The 14,625-nt window shown below is 42.0% G+C and overlaps 1 protein-coding gene across 10 annotated transcripts in view; it reads right to left on the minus strand.

Moving 5' to 3' along the window:
* si:ch211-278a6.1 (SRC kinase signaling inhibitor 1) overlaps positions 1-14,625 on the minus strand; it is a 106,401-nt gene that overhangs the window by 40,953 nt on the left and 50,823 nt on the right. For 9 of the 10 annotated variants that reach the window (XM_044050613.1, XM_044050611.1, XM_044050616.1 and 6 more), the window contains exons 2-3: positions 1,504-1,533; positions 262-635 (exon numbers count right to left, since the gene is read on the minus strand). In XM_044050613.1, coding sequence (XP_043906548.1) covers positions 262-635; positions 1,504-1,533 — 404 coding nt within the window. The remainder of the gene's footprint in view (positions 1-261; positions 636-1,503; positions 1,534-14,625) is intronic. The other variant, XM_044050614.1, reaches the window with a different exon arrangement.

Consider the following 14,625-nt stretch of genomic DNA (forward strand, 5'->3'; position numbering starts at 1 on the left):
TAAATCATAACTACTAATGAATAAATATTAATTTGACATTGATATGAGGAAGTTTATCTGTGTCTGAGCAGCTGTGAATCGTCCTTCAACAGGAAAGTCACGGGTTTGATCCCCAGCTAATGTGTCCCTGAAGATGACACTTGACCCCCACGATGCTCCTGGCCGGTACAGTATGATGGATGTGTGATGGAAAAAGTGCTGCACTGTATGAACGTGTGAGTGAGTCGCTAAATGGCCACTGTGAGGTGGTGCAGTGCATACCTGCTCACGTGCCGCCCGCTCTGACTGACTGCCTCTCATGCTGGCGTGGGAAGGCGAGGGCGACGGCGGGTTGTGGTGCGGGCTGTGGTGCGGATGCTGCAGCTGCTGCTGCTGCTGCTGCTGTTGCTGCTGCTGCTGTTGGTACTTGCTCTTCAGGTGGTCCATGAACGCGTCCCGCTTGCGCTCCATGTCCGCCTTGTGCAGGTTGGTCAGGGCCTCCAGGCTCTGGGCAGCACTGACCGTGTGCCGGTGCTCCGACGTGTGCACGAGGCCCACATTGGAGAAGCGGCGGCCCCTGTTGTCCAGCGTCCGGTACTCTCGTGGATACTCCAAGTCATCTGTGGAGATCATGTGACTGCCACCGCGCTCGGGATCTGCAGGGGGGCGAAGAGAGAGAAGAGAAGAAGGGAGGATGAAGGCGAGGACGGAAAGAGGGAGGGGAGTCATGTGCAAAAAGACAGGAGCATGCAGAGGGAGAGCCGGGTGGAGACGTGAATACAAGAAAGGAGAGTGGAGAAATTAAGGCACAGAGGAGACAGAAGACAGAGAGAGAGAGAGAGAGAGAGAGAGAGAGAGAGAGAGAGAGAGAGAGAGAGAGAGAGGGGGAGAGAAATGGGATGGGATGTTAGACTATTTGCCACCAGCACAGAGCAGTTTTCCTGCAAAGTTATTGATTTCAAGTTCTGAGGAGGAAGAAAAATGAGGAAAGTAAAATACCGCTGTAATACATCACAGGACGAGGCTCAAACCAAATTTGTTTTGCTAAACAACCCATAGTATATGCCTGCTTGGGATTTGAAATGTCTTTTATTGTTTCCTTAGAAAACGGTGGGAAAACAAAATACTGAAAATGTTGCAACTCAAAGTCAGGTGGGAACATACCGGAGCAATTCTTCAAGTCCTGACCTTGATCTTCCACACACGCCCACTCCTATCCTTCTCCCCGAGCTTTCCCTCAATCCTCTGACACCCTCTACTACTTTCTTTACATATTCTCTCTGTGTCCCATCTCTGGGGTTTACCCATTCTGCTGTCCTTTTATAAAGGAGGCGCATCACTCTGACAGCCTTTGGCTTTTTATCAGCACTGTGACTGATAGACAACACAGCCTGCGGTGGAAGGTGCACAGGAAAGAAAGGGAGACAGTCGGGAGGAGATGTATGGTTACACAAACAAAAAAATATGACTGGGGAAAAACAAAAGGATGGTGAAAAAAAAAGCAGGGTGCCATTCGCCCATTACCTTGCTTAGGATAACAGGCCCCAGCGTTGGCTAGAAGAGAAACATGCCAAGAGTTAATTTGTGTGTTCCGCACCAGAACATCATCACATGACCATCAGAAAAGTGCTATCTTGGAAAAACATAGCACTTTGTCTGAATTACAATAGATTAATGCATGATGAATGCATTATAATGAATTCAAAAAAGGTCAACATATGGGGAAATGGTTTGCCATGAATGTTAATAGTGTCTTTCAATAACCCAGAGAATGGCAAATGAGAGTTTCCATGCATTTTTCACACAGGCAGAGTTTTCTAACACATTTAATCATCATGCGGCATTCAACGACAGATTTTCTGCAGGTAGAAAATGAATTCGGATCAGTGGCGATTCCCCAGACAGTACTGCGTTGTATATACATTTCAATATTAAACGTGTCACTAGTTTTTTCAGAATCAGTTGTTTATCACGGAAGACAGATCGTCTTATGTGATTTCCGCATTACTGTTGTACGGAAGCGTATTGCATTCATCTCAAAAACCAAAGGAAGCTGGTTGCAATACGCTTCCGTAGACGAGAAGCTCCAGAAGGATCATGTAGCACACTCGCCTGACCATTGCAAACAACTTCAGCAGGTCCGAGTTTTCTTTCCGTCTGAACAACCACAAAGTCGACAAACCAAAAACAATTCCATCAGTATTACTTAAAGACAGGAGAATCTCCCAATGACTCAAACCCAAAGTAAAACTGGATTCAACTGTCTTTGCTTTTAATTCAGCGATCAAGAAGGGAAGCTCCTCTGCTGAATCTCATTCGCTCTGAAAAACTGATCTGCACACAGAAAATCTCATAAAAAGCTCAGCTTCAACTGTTCTCTATGGTACGACACAGAATAGGGTTTTTTTTAATTGTGGTTAGCTAGACGGTGATCGGACAAATGCGGCAAAAACTTCACTTCCACGAAAGCTCAGCTTCTCTGGGAGTCAAACGTTGCAGAAACAAACACGACAGCGGAGTCGTTTTATAGCATTGCAGTTTTACATCATTATCAAGTTTTCTTGTCCCTAATTTTTCTAATAACTGGGCCTGAAATGAGCTCCCGCTGTTTCAGAGACCAGCAAACGCCACTGCTTCTAACATTTGACACAAAAGAACAAAAAACGTGCCAAGGATTAATAGGACTGAACCAAGTGGACCATCTGTACATTAAAGGCTCATCAGCAGCGCTAGCGTGAGCCGAGCGTGTGAGCGGCAGAGGCGACAAACGGACTGTTAATGAACGCAGAGGACGAGATGTGGCCAGATGTGAGGCTGAAGCGCTCCCCAGCGGATGAAACCTCAACACAGAGGAAGGGCAGAGGGGGCTGTGATCAAACTGCGCATCGGCTGTGAACCCACTTCTCACTCCGCTCATTCTCAGAGATAGCGGGCGAGATCGCACTCGAGTGAGATCAGCTGTTTGTGCAGCATGCCCTTACATCCACCACATTATGAAGTGCTGATAAACTGTGCAGAGGAGAGGAGAGGAGAGGCGGAATAGACTGACTTGCCACTTAATAGCATTAGCATTGAGCTCCAGTGTAACGCTACAAACCAAGGCCACTGGCTGTTTTCTTCATGCCCTCCTCGCACCCTCCCAGATCTCTGCTTTACACTTCATTAGGCTGGAGCTTATTGTGCATCAGCTAACAAGGACCTGACTCCAGGGTCCCATTACAATGGTTGGCAAAGTCTGGGTCTATGTGCTCTGGCTTTTTATTGAGACTGAAGATCCTGAACAGTAGTAAAACGCTGAGTAGATTGTGGGCGGGGTCATTTGGGTAAAAGATCTAAAATATGCCATTCCATTTTTCAGCACAACTGCAAAAAAAAGCTTCAGTTCACAATCAGTATTAGTTTTATTGATGAGTAGTAGTGGAGGAAAATACTGAATATATCATATCTTGTGTTTGCAATTTGTTTAATTATTATATAATTCAAGAATGAGAACTTGAATGGATTAATTATTTCCAACTAGGGCTGCAACGATTATTCGATTAAGCGATTATTAATTTTCAACTAATTCGATCATTGATTATTCAGTTTTATTTTATAAACAAAACCGCTTCTTAAATGTGAATATTTTCTGGTTTCACGGCAACATCTGACAAAGAAATCTTTTAAGTGATATAATTTTGATTCATGGACAAAATTAGAAGATCATTATTTCAAGGTCTGGGAAACATTTTCTGAACTAAACGATTAATCGAGAAAATAATTGTTAGTTGCAGCTCTATCTCCAACATTATATCGTTCCGATTTCCTAATTGTGTCGTCTGAAACTGTGATTTCAGTCTGATAACTAAGTGTGTATTCATTCACATGCGTAATCCAGGGTGAAATATTTATGTAAAAAGCATTTTCATTCAGCAGAATTTGTAGATAAAGTAATAATACTTTTTTTTTTAAATCAACTTATTGTTTGTAGGTTACATAGTTTCCCCCAACACACTTTTAACACACATTTAAGGAGGTTTAACGTCAATGATGAAAGGCCCAAACTCAGTTGTGTAACACATGTGCATCTCTTTGTACCTCTGGTTTGGAACACAGCCCAAAAACTTTCCCAAAAAGTGCAGTTTGTGAATTCCCTGCAAAGCCGTTTACAAAACTCTCTTCTTAAACACAGTGGAAATAAAAGTTGTGTGTGGGCAGGAGAGTAAAAGAACAAGAATGTATCATTACTTTTGTCATTCACAGCCAATAAACTGCATCTCCACATAATCTTGCAGACAATAAGCCTGACAGCCAAAACAATCAGTGCATGCCTACACAAGGCGAGCATCATTTAAACCTACATAAAAGGTCCTTGATGGGTTGAACCCTTTTATCACAAGAAAGCAGTGTTTGTCAGCATGTCCAAGAACCACAGCACAATCTAAAGACCGCGAGCCTCCAGAAAAAAAGGTGCAGCCTGTTGGTCGACTGAATAACGAGCGACTTGAATGGCAACAGGAGCCCACAATCAGAGGCGATAGAATCTGTGAGGCGAGCCAATGAGGCCTGGGCTGCAGTGCCGAGATAGAGAGCACACTCAGGAGCATTAACCTGACTAAATAAAAAGAGCCTGCTCTGGTGGGCAGTGAGAGATAAGACAAGACAAACTGGGGAGGAGAAATTACCTGCACGGGGAAAAAGATACTCTGAAGCATTAAAAAAAAAAAAATAATAAATAAAAATAAACTGTGAGTGATGTAGTCCGTTTTAACAGTCCGACTCAGCGAAGCCTAAAATGTGTTTCCGTCATGCGAGGATCAGGCTCCTCAATGAGAAAGTAACTTTTCAACGTGAGTCACGTCTCCGCCACCTTCACTGGGTTATTTATACGCAGCACGTCAGTGATTTCAGGCCGTGACACGAAGCGTTTGCCAGCCCTCCCACGACAATTATAATAATCAGCAGACGCACATATGTATGTATATGTAAAAAAAAAAAAGATTCTGCTTTTCAGTGTAGCCACATCATGACGTACAGACTTTTTCTTGCTTCGCAGCCAAATGCAGCAGATGACACATAATAACAAACACTAAACTCTGGATTCTTTAAAAGCTTTCACTGGTAAACATTATGGCTCTCACTGTTATTGTTTGTTTGTTTCTACTGTGTGTGTGTGGTTTTTTTTTTTTTTAACACAAACGACATTGCGGTTGAGTTTTGTGCCCTTATAGTGCTTAACAAATTTATTAGACCACCCATCCAAAGCTTGTATGTTTCTGTAATGGTTAATACATCAGTATGTAGAACAGGAGTGTCAAAGTGAAGAACTCCACATTTTCCTTTTTTACAAAACCAATTATGAAACTACCTTAAATGGCTTGAGATATAGATGGTAAATTGAAGCATAATATTGTTGAAATTGCACTTACACATAAATGTGCATTACAACTTACAGATCACACTAGATCTACAACAACTATTCAGTCACAGGTAGAACTGAGAAATATAGTATTTCACTATATGATTAGGATCTAATCATGAAGTGAAAATTTCCTCAATACATCCTGCAGGCCGGATTGGACACTCTGGTGGGCCGGTCCTGGTCCACGGGTCATATGTTTGACACGCAGATGTAGAAGCTCTTTAACTAATAATGATATTTTTAATGCAAAAATATTGCCAAATTAACCATCTGACATAAAAAATTAGCAAAGCACATTATTATTTCTTAATTAAGATGTCAAATTATAGTTATTTTCTTGCTTTCCTGAACAGAAAAAAAATATTTTAGTGGTTGAATATTAAACTTGATTAATTTGCGACCTCTCAGAGAAGAAGCCCAGCGAGCTGCCTCAAATGTGAAATTATGTTTGATAATTTGCCAAATAAATTAAAAGGAATTCATGTGGTCAATTACATGAGTAAAGCAAAGTATATATATATATATATACATATGTACATACATAGAGGTTTACAATTTATCTATAGGAGAGAAATTATACACATTAAAATAGTTTTATCCTCTCTTCTGTTGATGATCATGTCTTTTTAATCTGATTTTGTTTTTGCTTACTTTTGTCCTCGGTCTCATGAGATTATAATGTCTAATCATTCAGTCATTTCTCAGAATCAGGTCCCTATCAATATTTTTCTGGGTATTCATTTTATCAATGATCCCCCAATGTCACATTGAGTAATTGAAAGAAAACAGTTTTTCCTTCTTTTTTAAGACGTTTTCCCCAGTTCCTGATAAAGCAGGGTCCTGACCAGAGGCTATGTTGTTATCCAGGTGGTTGGGGAAGGCAAGGTGAGCTCTTCCCCCATACACGACCTAATTTACTGCCGAGTATGGCAGGCCTCCTGGTGGGCTGCCAGCTGTGACAGCACAGGGACGATAGACCAGCTGAATATCAACCAGACAAGAAAGTGTGGAAAAGATAAAATAAATAAATACATTTGAGCAGAGGTAGGTGGAAACAGCGAGCTGCAAATCCAGCGTGTCTGCTGTGGCTACAGGCAACAGGAAATAAGCCAATCAGTGAGGTCTACAGCTGCTGGCAATTGGATCTTATTGTGCTCCAGTGGGAATATATAAAACTACCAATCAGGCCTTTAAAAAGTCCTGTAGGTCACAAGCCAACAGTGTCACATTATACAACTGGAACATGTCCATTCACACAGTTTTCACACAGCTTTTTCTTGTATTTTAATGAACATTATTATGGATTATATTATTATATTATCATCTATAAGGTGTGTGGTTGTCTTTTTGAAGGAGCGAAAAACAACGCGTCAAATGTATTTTCCAATTCTCATTCATCCTCATTACAAAATCCTTTAGATTTTCCTCTGCACAAAGTCCACACGTGTTTGTTTCTTTTATCCATCAACGACCAAAAAATGCTTCCACAGTTCCAGTTCAGTTTGTCTGTGTCCTCCTTTGTCACATCAATACAGCGAAAGGTCACCGCTATCTTATTCACAGTGCCCTCTGCTGGACAATTTGGTAATTCAAACTGCCTGGAGCACTTCTAGGCTGTCAATTTTGAACTCAAACAAGTTTGTAGGAGTCACACTGTGTGGTCGTACTGGATTTAACAAAAAGTGCATCAATGTAACTACTTTGGATTCAAATTTTATTGTAAGTATTAATATTTTTAATGATGCAAACCAAATTTTGTTCAATTTACGGCGTTAGTTATCTTTCAAAATTGGTACTGGAAACATCGATTCCGTAATTGTTAATCAGAATCTAATTTATTCAGGTAATCAGTAACAGATCCTACGCCTATTATAATGCATCTTTTTGGTCTTTGTAAACAGAAATTATGTATATTGTAATTGAATCTGTGGCTGAATGAACGACTGGGTTTTTTTGTGCAGCAGAAATCACTTTTGAAACTCCCAACGAGCGCGATATTCCAGTTACCACCGTTTGTCTTGCCATAAAACCCGAATCACCTCCTGTGTGTAGCGAAGGAATGTTGCCGAGCAACACAAGCTCTAAACACTGAGCTTAATCAGCAATGTGTGACATTCAAATCCAAAGTTATGCACGACATTTTTAAATGTGTCCTACAAGAAATGCATGTGATCATGACACTAATCCAGACAAGTGACTGGCAAGTGATTCCCGTGCCGTCACACAAACCTTGAAATCTACTCCCGTGGATAAATGAAGACAGACGTTTGGATCCAGAGAGTGAAAGAGACTTTGAACTTGGAAAAAAAGGGGAACTTTTGTTTCCATCGCTCTGAGCTCGTCGGTCGTGCTCGCTGCTATACACTTAAGAAGACACATAACCCAGCAGGACTGTGCATCTCACTTTTTTTCTCTCTCCATTAAGGTAATCTCTAAAAGCTTAGAGGCACCACTGTGCCAGGAGAGGAGGGTTAAAAGGGGTGAAATAGATGGTTGGGCAGCAAGAGCAAGCCATCAGAGCAAGGTCAGTGTGTGCTGCTTGACGTGATGGCAGCCTGAGACCATCAGACGGCTCCAGGCGGTGTCATGCGAAACTGACGGAGACGCCTACAAGTTACTGCGCAAGGTGATGGGAGCACCCTGTCAATCATCAAAACAAGCACAATAAGCAGCGACACACCCATGCTTTCATTAATCGCTCTCCCCTCTGTCTCCATCTGTCTCGCTCCCGCCCACAAACCCTCCCACTGCCAAACTTTGTTTCCCTGGGCAACAGTGGGGAATATCGAAGAAGCAAGTGAAAAAAATTGCAGCAGTAATGTGGAGGCACGGAAAGTACCCGCTAATACACAAAGGCACAGACAATTAGAGCATGCTACGGCTCCACCGATGCATCTCCGGGGCTGTATATCTGACACTGCGGACAACCAGTGTGTGTATTCACGTGTAGAATAAATTCAAGGGGAAGATAGGCCTATAAAATGTGGCAGGGACACACAGTAAAGAGAGCGTAGCATGCATAATGCATCTCTTTGTTTCTCTTGTCGTCCTGGTAGAAGCCGGCTGTCTTTTTCTGTAATAACATTAGTCCAGTAGCAGGGGAGAGGAGAGAGCGAGCCTCTTAATTACAGGCTGTTGTCGAAACCAGGTCCACATACATCTGCCACTGGGTGTGAAGAGGAACACACACCAGCCACACCTCATTACATCAGTGCTGCTCAGTTTGTCTCACCGGGGTGGCAGGTGCTACCTTGAATAAGAAGCTAGACGGAGACAGGCAGCGGTATAATCGACTTTAAGATGGGAGATATAGGACGTTTAGATAGTGTGGAGGCTCTGTGGCTTGAACGTGCATGAGCGAACATTAAAGAGCTGCACCTCCCTCTGTCAGGGAAGCCTGGACCTCACAACCCCACAGGGTGCAACACTGACTGGTGGCCACAGGTGGGAAAATAGCTCAGTCAAAGGCCCCCAACAGCCCTGCATGGAGGCAGATGCAGTGCAGCATACCTGAACCTTCGATTGTTTTCAGACATCACTTGTTTGTTATTGTATAAATATCTACTGTATATACCCGGCCTGCTAGGTTTGGGCCAACATCCAAAAATGATGGTCAGGCTCAGGTCAGGTTCGTTCACGTCAATGACATGACAGTACGTATAGGGTGTTTAAACTGCTTCATTGAATGTGCGGTGTAATCATTTGTTAAATAGACTTATAACATGCACAAATAAGTAATAACAAATAGAAATTAATAAGTGAACGCAGCACACAGGCTACAGACACCATTCAGCAGAATTTCCCAAACGTTCTATATGGAGACCCACATTAATACCCACTTTAATACTCAGTCTAATATCATATTAAATGGATAAAGAAATATTTTTTGAGAGACGTTAAATTAATGAATTACAACTTCATTTTATCCATGTTATTCAAAACATAATACACATAAATCTTTTTGTCTTTGGGAATCACAATTTAAAGTAGGTTCACACGGCGGATTAGTGGCTTGAGCTCTTGCCTTGCAGCAAATAGACCTGGGTTCGTGACCAGGTTCGTGCAGGGGCCATGCATGTGCACAGTCACATTCAAACCCACACTAAAGCAAACACTGAAGCATCAGTGTAATGCGTCAAAGCCGGACCACTGCAAAAGACTAACGAGTGACTCAGTAACTCTGTTCTAAACATTTTTCCAAACGCTGTTAATATCACCCCCCATAAAATGAAATGGGGAACAATTCACCCCTTGGCACTTGCAGCTATAAAGAAGAACCCTTGGCCCACTGCCACGTGGACGTAAACATCAACCATAAAAACATGCAAATTCTCATATTACAAGTGTACAAGTGCCAGACTGCAGGGCAGCAGTGAGCAGACCACTCAAATATCCATTTGTAAATGTACGTACAACAATTCATTATTGTTTTTATTGCTGTTAATCTGATCCGTTATTGATCCTTTCCCGCTGGAAATGGTTCTGAGTGTCTGACCTTGTTCGGCGCGGTGTCAGAGCGTCTCACTCGACATCAAGTGTCATTTTTGTCTGCAGTGTGGCGTAAGTACTGCAGACCTCCTGCGTGCCCGAGTGAAATGGACCAGGAAAGAACAGAACCAGGAGGAAAGTATACCGCAGACCACACCTGATGTGATTAATGAGACGCTGCGTTTATTCCCTGCCGCTGCTGCTTTAAAGGCGCAGTGTGTGAAAGTGAGCAACATTTATTGGAGAAGTTGCAGCTGAATATGCGTCGCCTCCCTCTTCCCTTCCAGCAAGGATGTGACCTTCAGTTTCCATCAAAACTATTTCATTTTGGGCTACTGTAAACACACAGTAGAGCTGAACTGGCTCTTGGCAGTTAATTCATACAATCAGGAGGTGATTGTACGCATGAAATAATAGGTATATTATGTTATTTTCATGTTTAAATTAAAATATTCCATCTACATTTTACACACTGGACCTTTCAATCCACAACTGTAAAGACAAACTGGACTTGTTGCCTCTTCTTGACACCCAAAATATTAATTCAGTCATAGCACAAACACACACACACACAGAAAGGCAACAAATATCCGTATCCATCCAGAAGTGGTCAAGGAGACAGAGGCACCGCTCAGACATGAGAATTAACCCTGTTGGCTTTCAAACCCGATCGAAGCGAAACATATTCATCAGAGCTGTACAACGCAGCAAACCGCTGAGTCTGAGAGCCTGAGAGTGATGAAGAGTGATGGCAACGGAACACAGCGTGATAGATGAACGTTGGAGCTGGGGAACAGCGTCACCAGTGGCAACCGGCGACTTCTCTTTAAAACGGCACACTAATATCTGACAGCCACAAAGACACTGAATCTGAAAGATTTTCTTTAGAACAGCCATCTATACATGCAAGGAGCGCCTATGTTTATGTTTAAATCACAGCACGGTCAACGCGGTGAACGAGTACCGCACTCTTAAATGTCTATATTAGGTCACGTCTCTAACCATTTATTCACTTGTTGTATATTTGACACAGATATTTATTTAATCTTTATTCTTTTCTTAGTATGCCATTAATATCTTAGTATATATCATAGGTATTCCTGATGATTCTAACTTTGTTAATTATTCATGGTGCATTTCTAATTACTGACACAAGTAATTTACAGTCGGAACCTCCAGGCAAATAAATCACACACTGAAGTCGGGATCGAAGTCGATACGATACTGAGTCTCATGCGACTTGGACTGTGATTATCTTTTCTTCCCCTCATGGTAGAAACTTGAACAATTCTATTGTTCTCAGAGGTTCTTGTTGTTGCAGTCATTTTTCATGTGCGCTGTACCAGGTTTCTCCTCCAAATACAGAACTATGTTCTATACTGACTTCATATGAATGCAAGTAAGGACAACTGAGGCTTATCAAACTCATTGTCATTCTTGGCTACGTTCACAAATTATGATTATAAAGTACACTATAAAGTCAACTTATCGTACTATGATTTTAATGTACTTACTTATTAACTTTTACATTTTACATAGAGGTTTTCTAGTCTTGATGAGCTGCTTTACACTACACTTTTCACCCATTCACACACACTGCAACATGGGGTTAAATGTCTTGCTCAAGGACACATATCGACTAGCAGAGCCAGGAATTGAACCAACAACCTTCAAGTTGAAAGACAACTTACCCTACCGCTGAGCCGCCATGACTCAATCCTTACTCCTACATCAGAAAATTACTTTTAATACTTCAGTACAGTACAAATGTCACGTCCTTTTCAAAAGAGGTCTCAAACTCGAGGTCCGTGGGTCAAATGCGGCCCCTCAATTGATATAATGCGGCCCACCGCCTAAAATGTATGTATTTTTTATGAACTTAAGATCATTTCATATCAAAACAAACACTTTTTTCCTGTGAATTCTGTAAAATCAAAATTTAAAATATTTTAAATACCATTATATATTTTAAGCTCATATATCCCACCCCTACTGAACAGTTGTTTTATTCCCAGTAAGTTGGATTTTTTATTTTGTTTCCTCCTCCTGACCAGACTAGATGCTCATTGGCAATCAGATCATTTGACTTTGAGACCACTGCTTTAAGACTTTTACTTTGACCAAAGTCACTACCTGGTAAGATACTTTTTACTTCAGTATCCCTTTAAGGTACTTCACACACTACGCAGATGTTTGTTTGTTTTTTATACAATAAAACTATGGACGTAGAAAAAACAGTAGAGATGAAAAACAAGGATGAAGGAGCCAGATCTTCCTGAGGGGTTTAAACATGCAAACAGGTCAACTGTGCCATTCTGCAGCAGGTGGAAGAGAAAAAGAAAACACCCACCCAATCCCAAAGTGCCAGCTCACTCGTGGCCCTGCCACACATCTCTTTCAAACACCACATCAGAAGGACCGTGAAAAGAACTGTCACTTCAAAGCAAAACACATGCAGCAAAACTGGACTGCACTGCCTCACCTGGCAGGCAGGGGGAGCCGGAGTTTACTGAGGAAAAAATTGAAAATGTGTGTGCAGAAACCACTCAGGTGGAGGTCACTGGTAATAGAGACGCCACTGTGACGCCTGCCAAGGACTCCATACTAAATCTCTCGGGTTTAATAGGTCATTATCCGTCCCGTAGGCCCTGCATTATTAACACACACACACACACACACACACACCCACAGACATACAGATTCCAGCACATGCACACTGCACACTGACCTCACTAAAACATGACCGATGGTGTGAAATCTGGACGAGCCGAGGAGCTTACGCAGCAAAGAAAATCTGACGACATGAGAAGGAGATTGAAGAAAAGCCTTTCTTTTCTTTTTTTTTCCGAAGTGGAGATGTGCAGAGCGAGTGCATATTCAAGAGATATGAAGCGTTATTATGCAGGATGAGGCGGCACCAGGGGAACGGGGTGATAAGGGAGTTGGGAATGTTCTATTTAGCATTCTTTGTATCGTATGGTGGAAAATGATGTAAAAATCTCCTCTCGATGCATTTATCTATAATTTTTATTATTATTTTTAATATAAAAGGGGACGCTCACTGAGGGAATGCAATATTCGTTTCTGCCAATGGATTTTAAATTACACCCAAAGAACAGGAGGCAATGTTGACCGAGAGCAGGTACCGGGGGGAAATTGCCGGGAGGAGGAACGACAGTGAGTAAACTCAGATGTAAACAGTGGTGATTTATAAAGTGGACGAGACCTTGAGGGAACTCAGAGTGTGATTAAAATGGGATCTACACCATTTTGGTATTATGGTTAAACGAGGTGTAACACACCTGTTGCGGCTGTTCCCAGTGTGTAAAATGTGCATTCTTCATGCTTTATTAGCTATATTTTGTATCGTTTTGTACGTTCTAATGATTTTCAAATCACCGTTTAAAACAAAGTTAGTGGCAAATTGCAAGGGCTGGAATAAAAGCTTTTATTGTTCTGTGATATTTGCAAAAATAAACAATGTCATACAGTAAACCTTATTTACAATGAGTATTTAAAAGAGATGTACAGTATGTAACATGTATCACTGACAACAGCCTTTTTTATTCAGAATTTAAATATTAATTTACAGCCTGCAAGTTCTGTTTATGTTCATCTTATGTAAAAGAGGTACAAGTGTGGTTCTCTGTGGATCCATCTGTTCATGTGGGATCGTTTCCTCAAACTCCCTGGCAGTGTAGAGTCACTGGAGAGGAGGGGGAGAGGGAGGGGGGGGGGACAATGCTTTCTAAAAATGCTGTACCTATTTTATACACAGGTTGCATATAGCCTCTTTAACTGAAGCAGGTAATGAAATATCTGTCAGAGAAAAAAAATTGAAATTTGATATTCATTCATTCATCGTCACACGGCCACCGGTGCCAATCCCAGCTGACATAGGGCGAAAGGCGGGGCCACACCCTGGACAGGTCACCAGTCCATCGCGGGGCCACATAGAGACACACAACTATCCACTCTCACACTCAACCTAGAGTGTCCAATTAAACTCTGCATGTTTTTGGAATGTGGGAGGAAACAGTAGAACCTTTTTCCATCCACGGTACAAGCAGCAAGCGAAATAAAACATGTCTGGAAATATACTATAAGCTTTAGTAATAGTACAGAACGGCAGTGTGTCTTACTACTGTACATCAGAGACAGCAGGTTCATTAATTTTGGTGTGGACAGGACGTAGCCTTTGTCTGTTTCTCTGCTCCAGAGGCCAAGCACACTGACAGCAGCAGGCTGATTACACAACAACAACCTTCTTCTGCAGGCCTGTTGCCAAGTCTGACAGGAAGAAACCACAGCTGTCAAAATAGCCAACCTGTACGTGGGAGCGTGCGAGTCCAGCTCCAAGTTTCACATCTCATACAACGCTGAGCAGCAAGACACATAAGGAGAACGTCACGTGAAAAACAAAATCACGACTTGTGTACGGGATGTAAGAACTAATTGTGTTCTCTCATGTGGGAGGGATTGAAAAACAACGAGTTCTCAAGAGCTGCTCGAAAGGAAAACTCTGGATGTCCAACTCTGTCTCCTCCAATAACTGCTGGACTTTGAGTCTTTACAGGTCAAGCGACACTTATTGGCTTCCTGTGAGTCAAAAGCATAGATTTTCAAAATCTTACTCTTGGTCGACAAAGCACTGAACAGTCTTGGACCAAAAATACATCCCAGACTTATTAGTTCTCTATGAAACACCCAGAACTCTACAATCATCAGGAACAGGTTTACTATGTGTTTCCCATGAT

Source organism: Solea senegalensis, linkage group LG19 (genome assembly GCF_019176455.1).
Source record: "Solea senegalensis isolate Sse05_10M linkage group LG19, IFAPA_SoseM_1, whole genome shotgun sequence".
NCBI classification, from domain to species: domain Eukaryota; kingdom Metazoa; phylum Chordata; class Actinopteri; order Pleuronectiformes; family Soleidae; genus Solea; species Solea senegalensis.